Below are 16,891 nucleotides of genomic sequence, written 5' to 3'. Positions count from 1 at the left end.
CAAGATTTTAAAACATTAACGTTTGAAAACGTCTGCTTGTTGTTCCTACGAAGACAAAGGGTGACCGTGTCTTTGCTGGATCCTCGACTCTGGAATGGCCTGCCTAAGGAGCTCTTTTGTCATTTATTAAAATATACTTTTATCAAAAGGCCTTTCATAGATTTAAATATGTTTTAATTGTATTGTCTACTCTGAATGTCTTAATGTTTTATTTCTTACTGCACTTCCACAATTAAAAACTCAACTTCCTTCCACAAAACTCAATTAGTGATACAAACATACAAGTTCATTTTTGATTAACATTAGTGATGATCAGAGGAGCAGAATTTTCATCACCTTCAAGAATGACTGGAGAAAAAAATGGGTAGATTTCCTCATTGAATGTGCAATTGCGGATGGAGAGAAGAGCCCTGGTTTCAATGTCATAAAATGAGATCTGCTTTAACTCATAATCCACAAACACACCAATCTTCTGCAGATTCATCTTTACAACGGATGGTCTGATAAATGTATGTGTTGCTGAGTAATTTCCTCCATTGATCACCTGCAACATAGTGTATTGCTTGTCCAAATGGCCTTTTCTTTCGATGCACTTTTTAGCAAAACCAAAAGTCCATGCAGTCTTCCCTTTAAGCTGAACCTCATAATAATACTTTCCTGATGAACAAGCCTCTTTTCCCAGCACACAGGGAACTGTATCAAATCTCTCTGACTTATCAGGAAGTGTCTTCCTCGTGTTTCCATATTTCACTTGTTTCCCATCCAGTGATAGGATGAGATTGGGATGCGCTGTGTCAGGGTCCAGAGTCACATCTACTGCATACTGCTGCTGAATCTTCTTCAGCTTGACTTCAGGGAGCTTCTCCATTTCTCCATCTAGTGTGCACTGCAGCTGAGCGATAGCTGTCCGTGTAGTCTTCACGCTCACGTCACGGGACAGCGTAAACCCACTCAGTTGTGAAAAGGTGGAGAGGGAGAGAACGCTCTGGAGAAGGTGGAGGTGGTCCTCAGTGTGTGAGAGCTGCTCCAGCTCAATGCTTTTCCTTTGGAGCTCAGAGATTTCTTCCTCCAGCTGTTTGATGAGGCTATCTGCCTCATGTGCTGCCGATCTTGTCTGCAACTCTATCACCTCGATGAGCTCAACCTGTGTTCTCTGAACAGAAGACACCAGAGCAGAGCAGACCTGAACAGTGTCTGCCTTTTCTCGCTCTGCATTTATATTATTCTGCTCAACTGAGATTTTGAACTGCTGAATTTTTTCCTGTCGCTCCTGGATCATCTTCTGTACCTCTGCCCTTTTCTGCTCCAGCTGAGGTTGCTTCTCTTTATATTCTACCTCTAAAGGGACTGGGTCATGAGCTTTATGTTCTGTCAGACACATGATGCAAATGCACTTTTGGTCACTTCTACAGAAGAGCTCCAGCAGCTTGCCGTGGTCTTTACACATCCTGTCCTCCAGGCTTACAGCATCAATTAACTTGTGCATCTTAAAAGCTGCATCTCTATGATGAGGCTCCAAGTGTGTCTCACAATAAGAAGCCAGACACACCAGGCAGCTTCTCAGGGCTTTAAGCTTTGTGTCAGGGCAGACGTCGCAGGGCACCTCCACTGGCATTAGATCATCTTGTTTAGATTTCCTGAAATGGGCAGCCACCTCGGAGATCAGAGTATTGACAAAGAGAGGATCTGGTCTCTGATGAAAAAGTTTTTTACACATGGGACAGTGACAGAACTCACTGCTGTCCCAGTACTTAGTGATGCAGGCCTCACAGAAGCTGTGTCCACATGGAATAGTTACAGGCTGACTGAAGAGATCCAGACAGATAGAGCAGAGAAACTGTTCCTCCGATATGCCGGCAGAGGCCATAGCTGGAGGAGAAGAGAGGGGAGGTTTTATAAAGCCAAATCTGTAACCCATATCATTACTATTGTATCAGTGTATCAGAGCATGAACTAATTGGACCAAAAATAATGCACTCAACTCAACTCATGATTAGTCTGAAAACTCGTTAAGCCTACTGGATTCTTAAAGTACTTAATAATAAGACAAATACATAAGGATAGTACTCCAATTTGACTTTTTAATTGCGACACTGATGTTTTGTGTAATGGCAATGTAATGTCCAAACCAAGAGATAGATAGGTGGGTTAAGTATGGATGTTAATAAGTGCCTCACAACAGGGGTGTAACCCAGCAGGGGAGTCATAAACTAGTTTACTCAAAGATACAGAAACACTTTTTACACAATGCACTCTTAAGTAGCCTAATCCTACAAGTGTATTCGTTGTGACCCCCACACTTAATAATTAAATAAATCAACTTGGAGTGTTCTCCAGTCAAATCTTCTTGCCAATATGTAAAAATAAATTAAAAATGCAATCAGAAACAATAGAAACATACGTAGGCCCTAGGCTACTGAAAAAATGTTGAACCAACCTTTTTGGATGTAGAGCTCCCTTTTCTGAAAATCCTTAAACACCTTTGAAAGAAGGGAGCATGATGACCTTGACCTATCTCTGATGTGAAAATCCTTAAAGAATCCTTACAGTTGAGGTTTAAGAATTCAGAATCGTTTCTGCAGAACTACAGTGCAACAGTTTCATTTTCCTGTGAAATGGTGAGATGCACCTCCCCCTCAGAATGATAATCCTGTTTTCTCTTCCTCATCAAAGTTACATTAGAGCAGGCATCCTCAGATCCTTGCATGTACCACTAGATGGCAATATTGAGTGAACAATGCAACGGAGAGAGAGAGAGAATCATGATAATAATGTCCTGTTTTAATATTGAAATGTATTTCATAGTGCTTGTTTTAATAAGACTGTCTAAAAGCTGGGTGATAGGGAGGAATCAAGAGAAATCCTATCACATCTCTCTTTATATGTAAATGTGGAGCTGTTCCAGAGTTTTACTTAATCGAGCTAAATTACAGTATACAAAGTAGGTACGAATAGCCTTATATTGTCCAAAATGTTGTCAAAGTGTTGACAACATTTTGGTCGTATAGTGCAAAAGGCCATTGAAAATGATCGTTTTCACAAGCAAGATTAACATATTAAATGTATTTTTATTATGCAATATCTTGGTAGCCAGCCACTGTAAGCCACTGTCTGACTGATTGAATAGCAGCTAGTCAAAAATGCTTTAACATAAAGCTTTTAATAAAAAATAGTTGTGTAGAACTTCCAAAAATATAATAATGCAGACAATTCTTGGCACGGTTTGGGAGCGTCAAGTGGTGCAGTAACCAAGTACTGGGAGCTGATGGTACTGTAGGTGTTGCATTCCATCTCCCAGGAGTCTAATGCATTGTGAAACAGGGATAGACAAACTCCTGCGGTCTGGCTGATACCGATCTCCAAATGTATACATAAAACAGTACAATCCTCAGTTAATAGAACAAACCATTTTCTCGCACATACTTATCTCGGATAATGCTAAATACAAACAAAGGCAATGATTCTCAAAGTTCTTGTCACATTGCATCTTAACTTTTTAAGAATAAATGTTTAATAAAAAAGCAGCAAAGCCAGCATCCATAATACATCAACATGGATTTTATTTTCATTTTAGTTTCAGATGAACATTTCACATTTGTTTTTATACAAAATCATTAGAAAACGTCTGACACTCCAACTCCCCCACTGCTAGCCTTCTTTTGAGCGATTTAACCTTTACGCCTCACACATTAAAGGAGAACGGGAAACCATGCAGAACTCTGGACCAAAATGATGAGCCTCAAGAATTACACTTCAGGCTGGCCAAATTAAACCCTGGAGTTCAGTTCCTGCACAGCCGACAGAGACCCAAGAATTTCAAAAAAAGCTTGAATCCACGGCATCGCCTGGTAACATGGTCCAGTGGTGAGATATCTTGCCACATCAAGTAAAGTACACAGAAGAGCATAAATGTGCTGAGCCTGATTTAAGGTTCATTTACACGTAGTTGCGCGCCAGTGTTACGTACCAAAATCGCTAATCTACAAGCTCGTAAAGCATCGCACCGCAACGTGTTGTGAGCTTGTAGATCTCCTATTTGCAGGTATAAATCAGGCATTATACTTCGGTGTATGAGGGAGACGCGTGCCGAAAATAGCCAATCTACAAGCCTACGCGTGGTAGCGCCACGTTCCGTTGTCAGCTTGTAGATCTGTATAAATTAAGCATTATGGAAGATTTCTTTTGGGACCCGAGTTCCTTAATGTCTATCTGTCTCATGACTCATTTGATCATCTTTGTGTCTTTCATGTATGGACACAGTAGCACATTAACACCACCATGCAGGTTTTCTTACGCATGACAAATGATTGGTTACGTAGATAAAAAAAGAAAAAAGAGACAGAGACAGATATGAGTAATAGAGATTTAAGTCAACCAATGGCTGCAGGCCTTATAGAGGGGGAAGGGGTAGAAAGGTCCACTGTGCCAAGTGGACTGTGCCAACTAGAACAATTGAAGGCTAATTTCTAAATAATTTGCGTATGTAAATGCCCAGCGCGCACACACAAACACACAGTATTCAATCTTGCATAATCTTTCTCTATCTCTCACACACACACACACACACACACACACACACACACACACACACACACACACACACACACACACACACACACACACACACACACACACACACACACACACACACACACACACACACACACACACACACACACACACACACACACACACACACACACATTCAAAAGTATTGTATATAGTGTATTCTCTGCCTCATGCCAAAAGGTTCGGCAACATTCTTCGAAAGATAAAACCAAAACTTCAGAGTGAACTACTACTCTCTCTCTCACACACACTCCCCCCCCAATGCAACACACTTCACCTCTGGCAGGGACATGTATAGGAGAGGGTGCGTGTGAGGAGAGGGTCAGAAATTAAAATGCACGCAGCCACGCACGCACACAGGATTAGAATCAAACTGGAAAATAAAACTGCTTTTATTAGCCAGAGGGAGGAAATAAAGCCTCCGGAAACAAAACAAACCATGACGACAGGGCAGAGAGGCACTTATAGGATAACCAATTCAATATAACGGAGTGTGCGCGTGTGTGTGACTGACTGACTACCTGGAGACAAGAGCTACTTTTGCAAAGAGGATGCTGGGCACACAGGCTCCAAAACACTCTTCCACCAGGGCTTTTTGTTTTTGTTTGTGTGTTTCATGGGTGGATCTTTTTTAAGCGGTTGGCACATGTACATGCAAAGCTTCAAGTTCACCCGCGCAGGGGAACTGAGAGGGGGGGGGCAAATTGAATCAGGGAGCGAGAGACGGGAGAAGGGAGGGTAGGGAGAAGTAAGGTAGACACGTACGTGGACAGACAGACTGACGAGACGGGCTCTCGAGTGCTTGAGCGTTTAAATGCTCCACAACGCCCACCCCGTCTTTAATCCTGCCCTTCCCTCCCCTAGTGTCACATGTTCATAGCAGCGCCAGAGGAGCCCTCTGATTGGTCACTGCAGCCATCCTTCAGTCAGTCTCCAGGATGAGCGGCGGCTGCTCGTTCTCCTCCTCCAATCGCAGGTCGTTGAGGTCGTCCTCCAAGCCTGCCCCTCCCACAGCGCCCTGCTCCTCGCAGTAACCTAGGAGACACAGTTCAAGGGTCAAATCCTCCACCGGTGGAATATTATCTAAGCTCCCAAAGCAACTTGGTACGTTCCGACTAATGTTCTTGTTGGAACATTATATTCAGATCAAACACAGAAAGAATGGCACAAATTAAGAAATATGTCACTTGTCCACACCAATGATTTGCAAAGCAACCAGTTGCAACATCAACCACTTGCAACCATTCGGAACAGAACCCCAAAATTACACCAACCTGCAACGGTTTATTTCAAAATGCTGCAGCTGGTTGCGAATCATTGATGTGGACTTTACTTACCAAAATGTTTCCTCTTAAAAAAGGTTACGGTTTGGTTAATGATGAACTTAAATGTAAAGCTTCTTATCTTACCAGTGTGTGACATGTGAGGCATGTTTGTACTGTACCTTTAGTAACTGCAGCGCTGTAGGTCTGAGCCACCAGCGGGCGATCATGTGACCCCTGCTCCAAGATCTCGTTGGGTGCCTCAGTGCTGCCATCTAACCTGGACACAACACAAGGACCAACACAGTAATAATGAGACATATACGCATTGTGCGGTGACAGCGAATTCATGCGTTTACACACAGACACACACACACACACACACACACACACACACACACACACACACACACACACACACACACACACACACACACACACACACACACACACACACACACACACACACACACACACACACACGTTCCTTGTGTGGGTGTTACCTGTGCTGTTTCATAAGTGTGCATTCTCCTCCCTCCTGAGGGTCTAGGTTGTACAGATACAAGTAACCATCAGCGGCCGCTACTAGCAACCGCGGGATCTTCTGGATCCTGTGTCAGCAAAGAAACACACACAGTGAGAAAGATAAACACAAACATAGTGTGAAACTGCACGCACGCACGCACGCACACACATTCATTTAGGGGGCATTTAGGCCCATGACTAATTCAGGGCCTTTTGGCTCATCGCCTTCCCATAGGGTGCACAATACCGCGCTCATAATAGCAAGATGGTAATTATTTTACGCTTCCATCTCTTAATGTAAAAAGCGGAATCTCCTTAACTCACTTAGCGCCGAGCGAGCCAGATTTCAATATGAATCTGCGCTTATAACGCCAGGAAATAGCTATATTGAATCCCCAAAATCACATTACATAACCAGGTACACGTGCCTGCGAATGCCACAAGATGACCACTAGAGTGAGCCATAGCCCATAGACTTTCCATGGTCCCATGTTAAGTCAGAATAAAAAACAAGGTTCAGGACATAACAGGATGGTACAATGACATGCTCTCCATTGACATTCAATGGACAGGCCGCGGGCCGCCATTTGAGCTCAATACTGCTCAATTCGTGCTTGATCGTCTCAAACCACCATTGGTATGGGCATCGGAACGTATATAGATGCCACACAGAAAGTTTCCGAATCAAAATCCGACCTAGTGAAGCTACGTGAGGGTCGGATGGTTTGCATTGAGCCTAGCGGCTAACAGAGGCCTACGTAAACAGGAAGCTATGGCTTAAAGGTGACGTCATAATCGTATCCTTTTTTTTCACGGTTTTCATCTGTATGCTAGTCGAAGGTAAGCTAACCGTTCCGCTCCGTCTATCAACCCAAATTAAAAGCTTAAACAATGCTTTTATATAAAAGTCGCTCCGAGTCGCTCGGCACTAAACGCCATCATTAGTTAGTCGCCCCAAAAGTCGCTCGGCGCTAAGTGAGTTAAGGACTGTTTTTTTCCCGCCGTCAAAATATGACCCTATGTGTCTGGCATTCACCAGACATGCACTCTGAGTCTAGCATTCTCCAGACATGCACTCTGAGTCTAGCATTCTCCAGACATGTTCCAGATATGCTTGGATTACTTACTTACTTTACTGAAACAGTAAACAGTCTCTTATTTTGTAAACAGCAAATAAACATTTTTCGCTGCTTGCACTTGTATGAGTGAGTGACAAATAAACTATTAAATCTAAAGACAGGCCCCTATGTCTACGGTGCGATTCATCTGAAAACACTAACAGTTATAGCATGAGGGCCTTATAAGGGTACACAAATGAAAAACTGAAAACATGTCTCACGGCAGGACTACACCAACATTTTCTGGAGTAGTCGGGCCGTCACATGGATATGTATGTTCGAGAGATTTATGCGTCTGCATTTGTGTGTGTGTACAGTAATGTCAGCATACAGTAGGTAATAGGTATACCTGTATATGTTTGAAAGTGTGTGTGTGTGTGTGTGTGTGTGTGTGTGTGTGTGTGTGTGTGTGTACTCACACAGCTAGGGCACAGATGTTCTTGTGTCCAGAGAAGGGCAGTCGTACGGTGGCGAAGGCTCGTCCCTGGGTCCACATCTCTGTGACCTGGGCTGGCAGGTAGGTGGTTGACGCCATCAGCACTTTCCCCAGGTACCCTCCCCATGTGGTGGGCTCCTCCGCTGGGCTACACACACACAGTGAGAAACCACAGTTTCTAGAATTACAAATTTGTAGGAAATGGCAGTCTGACCGCCTCAGCAACACTTTCAGTAGGATGAGGTGGTCACATTACAGTCTTCCTCACCAAAAAGAACTGATTTAAGTGACACAAGCGAGCCACGTTGTGTTTCTCGTTGTAAATCAGTAGATTTAATATGCATAATAGCTATAATGCCAAGTAAATAACTTGATTTACAAGTGGAAAATGCAACGCACGCTTGCACATCGGTTCTTTACGGGCCGGCGACACCATCAGACTTAGGCTCAAGTTGGCAATAAAGGCATACTCACACATACTTCTCCTTCTGCGTCTCCAGTTTGAAAATGTGGACCGTCTCTGTGTTGCTTGAGGCAGACAGGTAGAGGCCCTCCATACTGAACGCCAGCGAACAGATACTCACACACCTAGAAGATAGGCATTACTATACTTGAGTTTTGAGCACATAAAAATGTTAGGACAGAATGTAAATTTCTCAAATTCTACAATTGAACAGCAGGATACATCCGATACACTGTAATCAATCTGCTTGTGAAAGATCTAAATGCTGAGTAACTGAACTGATGAGCAATACGAGTCATCTGTAAATAATTTCACTACCTCTTGACTCCTCGTCGAAACTCAAAGAGTTTCTGTCCCTCTGGGATGGAGAAGACACGAATCACTGTACCCTGAGAAGTATTGAAAGATTGAAACAGCACAGATGTGTATAAAGATACAGGATATGAAAAGGAAAATTAGGTTTATGAATGTCCCCCTGCAGTAAAGCAAGACACACCATATATATATATATATATATATATATATATATATATATATATATATATATATATATATATATATATATATATATATATATGAATAAATAAAAAAGGAGATTGAACGATAGGCTAAGTAGAGTCATACCTTCTCCGAGGCTGTGGCCAATTTGGTTCCACTAGCATCAAAGGCCAACGCAGCTAAAGGACTGTCATGGGCTGGGATCATGTTAGCCGCCCGCTAGAACAGAGAAATGCACAGACAGTCACTAACTGATTACACACAGTGATAGACACATACTCCCCTGAGTGTGCAGAGTGTGCATGTCATTCCAATCCACTACTCCACCTCCATGTGTGGATTCACGTTAAAGGCTCACAACATTGAACGAAGGCTCTCCCACACAAATAGCAGGAAGCGGAAGCAGAATATAAAACCCTCTGACGGCGGCGACCGCGTATTTCCCGGTGAACCTGTGCGCAAAGGTGGGGGCCGATGGGCAAGGAGGGTTGCGAGCTTATGAGAAACAACTAAAATAAGACCTTAAAACCTGGCGAAAAACAGTTGCGTGCATTAGCGGAAGATGACGATAAAGGAAATCATGAAATGGAAAACATTAAATTAACTTCTGAAAAGCCTACACGGCCTTAAAACATGGCAAAAACAGTTGCTTGCATTAGCGCAAGATTAGATGAGGATAAAGGAAATCATTAAATGGAAAACATTAAATTAACTTCTGAACAGGCTTCTAAGCCTACACCAGTAAGACTCCCTAATCGGGAGATAAGCGACCGTAGGTGGCTTATCTCCACAAATAGGGCAAAAATTAGTTTTTCCAAAATCTTCCTGATCCATGTTGATGACATGAGTGTAGACATGCTGTGTAGTGATATTCGTGATTTTAGGGCAAAAACTGTAGGAGCAGTGTCCAAAAATGTGTTTTAAAAATCGGCCTGAAGGTAGCGCTAGAATAGGGCCATGTGAGAAATGAGGGGTGGGGTCTCCGCGTTGCCTTGGCGGACGAATAGGTACCGGCCCCGGCTCTCCCGGAGGCTCCTAGCCCGAGTTACGGCGTTTTATGTGCGCTGCAGTGACAGGGGGTCCTCCACTTGGGGCGCCACCACTTTTGCATCCGTTCTGGAGCACCAGGAGTCGGTGGTCCCCGGGAATTCCCCGTGAGCAGCCCCGTTGGGGTGGTCATTTGGTCATTTTTGCACATTTGGTCATTTTTTACATCTGGGGGTCCCCCAGGGGGGTCCGGGGGTCCTTGGAGGTTGTAGTTTGGCAGGCAAGGAGTGTGTGTGTAAAATCTGGCATGGATCAGGTCAACGGGTGCGGAGATATACGCAGGGAAAAAGTGTGACGTGTGAGCACATTTGGTCATTTTTTACATCTGGGGGTCCCCCAGGGACCTGGGGGTCCCTGGGGCTCCGGGGGTCCTTGGAGGTTGTAGTTTGGCAGTCAAGGAGTGTGTGTGCAAAATTTGGCATGGATGGGGGCAACGGTTGTGGAGATATGAGCAGGGCAAAAGTGTGATGGACGGACGGACTGACTCACTCACTCACCCACGGACAGCCTGTGGAGGTTTTGGTAGTAAATGCGACCTACGGTCGCAACTATAGCCTACTAAAAACTAGTGAACCGCGATCTTGCCACACGTGAATAAACAATAACAGACAATATAAATCCTTAGTCTAGTTGTGGGAAGAAAAGGATATCATCATGGCCCCAAATAACTTTTAAATATCTTGTAATTGGCGATGAGTCTCTTACTAAATCGGCAAGAGTGCCTCTCATTCTCAATACATGAAGGCTAAGCTATATAACCTCTCCATCATTCATCAGCAAGTGGTGCGTGTTCCCCACACTCCCAAGCCCCCACCGTTGCGCTTAGGTTCAGCGGGAAATACTGACGGCGGGTTTGCAATCTGCATTGTGACAATTCAACTAAATGGAAGTACACATACAAGAGGATGATACTGACTTAACACACAGCACTGCCTCTAAACAGATGAGCATAAACAGTACAAGTGGATGATAGTGACTTAGCACACAGCAATACCTAAACAGAAGCGCAGATACAGGAGAATATACCAACTCAACACACAACCAAAGTGGCCCGTGTTTGTGTTCACCTACCAGGTTAACAGTGTCAAACACTTGGACCTCTCCTATCGTGGCACTGCCAGGGTAGGCAAGGTAACAGTTATCATTGCTGATGGAGAGGGCACACAAACCTAGAGAATGGGAGGAAGAATGCAGAGAAAGGCAAGTGAATTACACTAACACATGTATCTGACCTCTGTAGTTAAGGAACTCAGCTGCAAACGCTAAGGCATGGGGGTGGGTTTTAAAAGACCAGTGAGTGCATACTGCATACATTTGGGTTCTAGGGTGGCATAGGGTTTAGAGTGACGATCCTGTAAAAGTAAAGGTCACAGATGCAGTGTCCTAGAGACTATATGGATATAACAACATCTGTCAGGTAAATGTAAGCATGGAGAGTCAGTGACTATTTTCTATGAAAATATTTAGAGTGGAGCAAAAACAGGAGGGGGATCAAGTATAGAGCCCTTGGGTATACGGTAGGGGTGTGCCAAAAAAATCGATTCACCAATTAATCGTGATGTTGATGCCACGATTCAATTAATCGAATCAAGAGGTAAGTGAATCGTGAATCTTTTTTTTAATATATATTTTTTAGGAGAAATACAGCCGATGGAATGCGGCTCTTAATTGACGCTTGTTAAGCTTCTATTGAACTTCTCTGAGAGGTCAATCGGTGACCTGACCTCTTGATACACGTTGCTCAGAAGTAGTTTACAGTGCGACACAGACACACACAGACACAGACACAGACACAGACACACACACTCAGGCCTGCACAAAAAAGGTTGTGTGAGAGAAGAAAGTGCTGTGGTCCTACGTATGACCACCACCTAAACATTTTACATTCAAATTATATAAAAAAGCAATGTAAATTGTGGGAAAGTATCGCAATAATCACGATTCGAATCGCAGAAAAATCTATAATCGTAATATAAATCGGATCGCCACCCGATGAATCGAAATCGAATCGGGAGGTAAGTGAATCGTCCCAGGCCTAGTATACGGTCAACTAAGTATAGGGTTTAAGTGGTTTAATTACCATGGCGCCACTGAAAGGGTTTTCTGGGGTCATGCTTATTTAGCATATTTTTTCAAGCTGTGAGTGACACAGAGAAAACACAAGAGATACACAGGCAGTATGAGATCATCTTGGCCATTGTTGTAACCTCACCTGTGGGGTTGGGTGGGGTCTCCCTGATGGTGTGCAGGACTTTCATGTCCCTGATGTTGTGGATGTACAGTGACTCCTCCAGACAAACTATAAGCCTCTGTAAAGGAAATATAACACCACCATCAAAGACCAACACGACTTTTTTATGCCTTTTTTATGAGAAAGTATTAGGGGTGTAACGATATAGTAACTGAATCGAAAAAACGATTTTAATTTGCAACAATCTACTAAATCGATATGCAAACAGCAAAATATCATACCGTTTGGCTTTGTATCGTATCGTATCGTTTTACAATGCAAATAATCGGTATCGAATCATTTTGCAATGCAAATAATCGATACTAAGTACTTGTGCCTTGTATTTAGCCATTTTAAGAAGAAAAATGAAAAAGAGGGGTCTACTTCTCCATTCCATGTAGCTACTCTTTGTCTATCGATAAATGTGTGTAATCTCAGTGTTCATGTCAAGGTGCGGGTTTGTCCATATGTGTTGAAATATAATCCATGTATTTGCTAGAGAATCACAGTGTTTAGTTATTTATATCCATAATAATACATTTTCCCTTAAAAAATGCACTATTGGCACATTTCACACAGATTTAATTTCTTTGCTAAATACAGGTAGTTACTATATCAATTCATTGAATCGAATCGCATCATATCGCCATGAATGAAACAATATCGTCCATGTATCGTATCGTCAACCATCTATCGTGATGCGTATCGTATCGCTATTAAATGTATCGTTACACCCCTAGAAAGCATGCATCAAGCAAAATGTGTTTATGTTGTGTTTCTAACCGTCTGTTGAATTGTGGGCCAGTGTTATGCGTGTGTGAGTGACTAATGGGCATCTGCCTGCCTGTTGAAATAAGAGACCATGTGGAATTGTATAAATGAAACTGTATAGGAATAGGAATGTGTATGTGTGTGTGTGTGTGTGTGTGTGTGTGTGTGTGTGTGTGTGTGTGTGTGTGTGTGTGTGTGTGTGTGCGTGTGCATGGTGTACAGTATGCATTTTCTCTCTACCTGTCTATTGAGTTTGACGGCCAGTATGGTGTTGGAGTAGGAGTAGTTACAGATCTCCGTTCCCTTCTTGAAGTGACAAACTTTGAGCTTCCTGGGCGCCTTCAGACTGACGATCGCCACTAGACTGCTGGAGAACAGACGCTCCACAATGCACACATCCTCCGTGTCCGCTGAGGAAGAATGAGACACACAGACAGAGCACACACACACACACACACACACACACACACACACACACACACACACACACACACACATTTAGTATGTGTCATAGACCACTGAGCAACCATGACAGCCCAATGGAAAGCTTTCTTTAAGTAAATTGGTCCAATGAAATGTCACACAGAGTGAAGCTAATGCTTTTTTGCTTTGTACGAACAGACTGAGATAGCTTGATGTTAGAGTTCATGATAATTCTGTGACTTCTGTCCTGGGCCAGAATCCAGGTTCAGTAGTCAAAAGGAAAATCAGGCAAACATAACCACTTAAACCCTATATTGTTGCCCAGAATCCCTAAGGAGCTTCACTCTACATTAAATATCAATGTCAATCTACAAGCAGACACATTGTGAGCGTGTAGATCTGCTATTTTCTGCTAGTTTTCCCCACAAAATGGATGATGTGGTTTAAGTGGTTAATGAATATTTAAAGTATTGTGGATGTGCTGCTGATGTGCAATAATTGTATCTTAGCTTATGAGTTATGAGTGTATTAATGTTGATTATCCATTAACATAATGGTGCACTGCAAATGGCCATGGAGAATGAATATCAATAAATTACTGTCTGACAGCGAAAGAACAAAGCAATGGAAGATACTCACTACATTCATAAATCTGCTCCAATTTGTCCACAGATGAGAGGGAGAAAAACTTGTAGCCCGATTTGGTGCCAACAGCTAAGGACCTGTACAAAGTGATGTAGACGCACCATTACACAACACATTTTATCCATTCTCTCTCTCTCTCTCTCTCGCACGCACACATTTGGCTGTTTCCTCTCCCTGTCTGGACCAGCTTCCCAGTCACTGTCACCAAAGGCTGTGTCAGTGTGTCACCACATGGTGACAGTGGTCAGGCAGGCTCACAGGACACAGGAGGTCTGTTGCAATAACATTAATAAGCATCTCTCTTAAGGACACTAGGACAGCATGTAACTGAATGTCACTCATACTAACAATGTGTTACATCACTGTACTCCAAATTAAAACACCATAGAAATGCATTGCTACGCTCTGCCTTGCCTTGCAACACTTCTACCAACACCAGCATGTCCAAGTACACAAAACCACCAAAACAAAAGATGCTAACGTCAGCCACGTTCATCTGACATTATTATCTCACGTTCTCAACAGTTCTAAGTCTAACTACATTGCAATCACGTTACTACATGGTATAGTGTTACAGTAGCTCCTTTCGGAACCCCTCACTCCACTGCTACGCAGCTCCGAGATGGGGTTCCTACTGGTAGCATGCCGGAATCCTCCGGCCGGATCGCCGATCCGCCGTTAGGGAACACTTTCTTACCTTTGGTGAACACTCTATCCAAAAAGTGACCGGTCTATATTCATCTATAATCGTTTTACTTCTTTAAGGTGGAAGAAACTCGAAGCAAGGGGGTGAAATAATGTTTTTATATCGCTCGAAAGACCAGCCGGCTCTGTGTTTTCCCGTGTTTTCCCCCCGTTGTAGTCTCGCGTGGCTGTGAGCATTTGACCAAATCGCGGAGGCAACAGTCTGGCCACGCGAGACTACAACGGGGAAAACACAGGAAAACACAGAGCCGGCTGGTCTTTCGAGCGATATAAAAACATTATTTCACCCCCTTGCTTCGAGTTTCTTCCACCTTAAAGAAGTAAAACGATTGTAGATGAATATAGACCGGTCACTTTTTGGATAGAGTGTTCACCAAAGGTAAGAAAGTGTTCCCTAACGGCGGATCGGCGATCCGGCCGGAGGATTCCGGCATGCTACCAGTAGGAACCCCATCTCGGAGCTGCGTAGCAGTGGAGTGAGGGGTTCCGAAAGGAGCTAGTGTTACAGGACACTTCCTGAGTCCTGCGTGTTGTGTTAGTTAGCTAAAGTTAGCGCCTGCTACGCTGTGTGTACACATCACTGCTATGCTATCATTGCTGATTAACTACCGATGGGCTAGTGACAAATAAGTGAAATAAAAAATAACCACTTCAATAAGCCAGCAAGCGAAATAACACGCGTATTATACTATAGATCAGTGGTTTTCAACTAGTGGTCCAGGGACCACCAGTGGTCCTTGAGGGGGTTCAGGTGGTCCCCAGCTAAATGGAGAACCAAATGCACCCTTGAGTAAAATTACTCCAAATGGACCCTTACATTTTGTATTCATACGTTACGTTAATGTTAAACATCTGCATTATTTAATTTACAATAAGTCTCCACAATAAGAGAATGTACTTGTAGAAGAATTGTTATTTTGGTCAACGTTTGCCTGTTAGTCCTATGGTACCAACATCAATACAGCATGAAAGTATGGATAAAATCGTATACAACGACAACAAAATATATCCCACGTCTTTGGGTCTGAGAGGCTAAATCTCATCAAACGGTGGTCCGTGGCTCAAATGCTGAATAAATAATGGTCCTTGAAGTGAAAAGGGTTGAAAACCACTGTGTGTACTGTGTAGCCATTATTAGCCAACCATGCTATCGCCAGAGCACCAGGCCACACTGGATCCCCCCAGATCTCCTCATCATCCCCGGCCCTTCCTTACGTGTTGTCCTGGTTGAAGTTGGCGAAGAGGAGCTGGCTTCCGCCAGCGTCCCCGCTCTGACTGGCCAGGTTCATGGGCTCGACACCATTGATTTATATAGACGCTGCGGTGAGAAATATAGCAGCAGTTTAAGGCAGAGGTTTGTTAGAACAGGGGAGCTTCCATCGCTTCCTCAGCCTTGTTCCCAGTGATTGTTGTTGTTTTTTCCAGCAGGGCTGTTGCTCTCGCCCTACCGCGCATGCTCTGTTGCGACGCTTCGCTGTGCGACGGTGTCGCGCTCCGAAAACAGCAGATCTGCAAGCCCGCAAAGCGCCTGTTCTGAGGCGTGTTGTGAGCTTGTGGATCTGCTAGTTTGAGCTGCGGCGTGCAATACATTTAAAGGGACAGAACGCAGTACCTCCTCATTAACCTCGCCTACCTCCTCATTGTGTCAGCGACGGTCAGAATTAATACTCAAATATGATTGATTGATTGATTGATTGATTGATTGATTGATTGATTGATTGATTGAAGACTTTATTCGAAGTTTGCGTAGAAAAAGGTACAGTTTCTTGACGGTACAGTTCACTGGTACAAGGTCAACTAAAAGGAGATCCTAGAAAAGACTAAGCTTATTTCCATAGGAAACCATTGAAGTATCTCATATAACATTGAATGACAGACGGATAGAACACAGTAGGCTACTATGCAGTATATAGTAAAACAAAAAATAAACAGTGCAAAAAATATATACAACAATATAGGTCTATATATACTTGTAAACATAGCCTACATCTTAGAGTCTGTGAAAAGCTTTCAAAGTTGACTAAAACTAAAAGAAATGCAGCAATTTGCTTATATTCACCTAGTTTTGGCATAATCTATGCTAGTTATGCTAATTAGGAAAGGTTGTGTGACTTCATAAATGGTAATTAACAGATTAATTTCTGGACCTCACAAACATGGACTCTTATCACCTTTATTAGAAGCAAAGTCATTGCCATT

The 16,891-nt window shown here is 43.2% G+C and overlaps 2 protein-coding genes across 3 annotated transcripts in view; both read right to left on the bottom strand.

The window, feature by feature from the left end:
• LOC308282842 (E3 ubiquitin-protein ligase TRIM7-like) overlaps window positions 1-1,867 on the bottom strand; it is a gene marked incomplete at both ends in the record, with an annotated part of 3,639 nt that extends 1,772 nt beyond the window's left edge. The window contains one exon of the mRNA XM_080723228.1: window positions 521-1,867. Coding sequence (XP_080579354.1) covers window positions 521-1,867 — 1,347 coding nt within the window. The remainder of the gene's footprint in view (window positions 1-520) is intronic.
• Window positions 1,868-3,629: 1,762 nt separating this feature from the next.
• On the bottom strand, window positions 3,630-16,101 carry wipi2 (WD repeat domain, phosphoinositide interacting 2). Of its 2 annotated transcripts, none has more exons than XM_080723716.1 (12): window positions 15,908-16,101; window positions 13,982-14,064; window positions 13,160-13,329; window positions 12,131-12,227; window positions 10,990-11,087; window positions 8,998-9,090; window positions 8,692-8,762; window positions 8,385-8,498; window positions 7,894-8,058; window positions 6,335-6,442; window positions 6,014-6,111; window positions 3,630-5,604 (listed from the first exon to the last, which is right to left on the bottom strand). In XM_080723716.1, exons 1-12 carry the CDS (start codon window positions 15,979-15,981, stop codon window positions 5,492-5,494), a joined length of 1,284 nt encoding a protein of 427 aa, XP_080579842.1. In that variant the 5' UTR covers window positions 15,982-16,101; the 3' UTR covers window positions 3,630-5,491. The 2 variants fall into 2 exon arrangements, with proteins under 2 accessions (XP_080579842.1, XP_080579843.1); XM_080723717.1 differs by having other exon boundaries at window positions 13,985-14,064.
• Window positions 16,102-16,891: the final 790 nt, after the last annotated feature.

The sequence above is a fragment of the Nannobrachium achirus genome (assembly GCF_963921795.1).
Source record: "Nannobrachium achirus genome assembly, chromosome: 4".
Taxonomy (NCBI): domain Eukaryota; kingdom Metazoa; phylum Chordata; class Actinopteri; order Myctophiformes; family Myctophidae; genus Nannobrachium; species Nannobrachium achirus.
Note: the sequence above shows the minus strand (reverse complement) of the source record. Positions and strands in the feature narration are given on the sequence as shown.

Coding starts and splice junctions, on each gene's coding strand:
- wipi2 (XM_080723716.1), bottom strand. CDS start 15,981: ATGAACCTGGCCAGTCAGAGCGGGGACGCTGGCGGAAGCCAGCTCCTC. Junction 13,330..13,981: donor GGAGCAGATTTATGAATGTA/GTGAGTATCTTC, acceptor ATTCTTCCTCAG/CGGACACGGAGGATGTGTGC. Junction 8,499..8,691: donor TTTCGACGAGGAGTCAAGAG/GTAGTGAAATTA, acceptor CCTATCTTCTAG/GTGTGTGAGTATCTGTTCGC.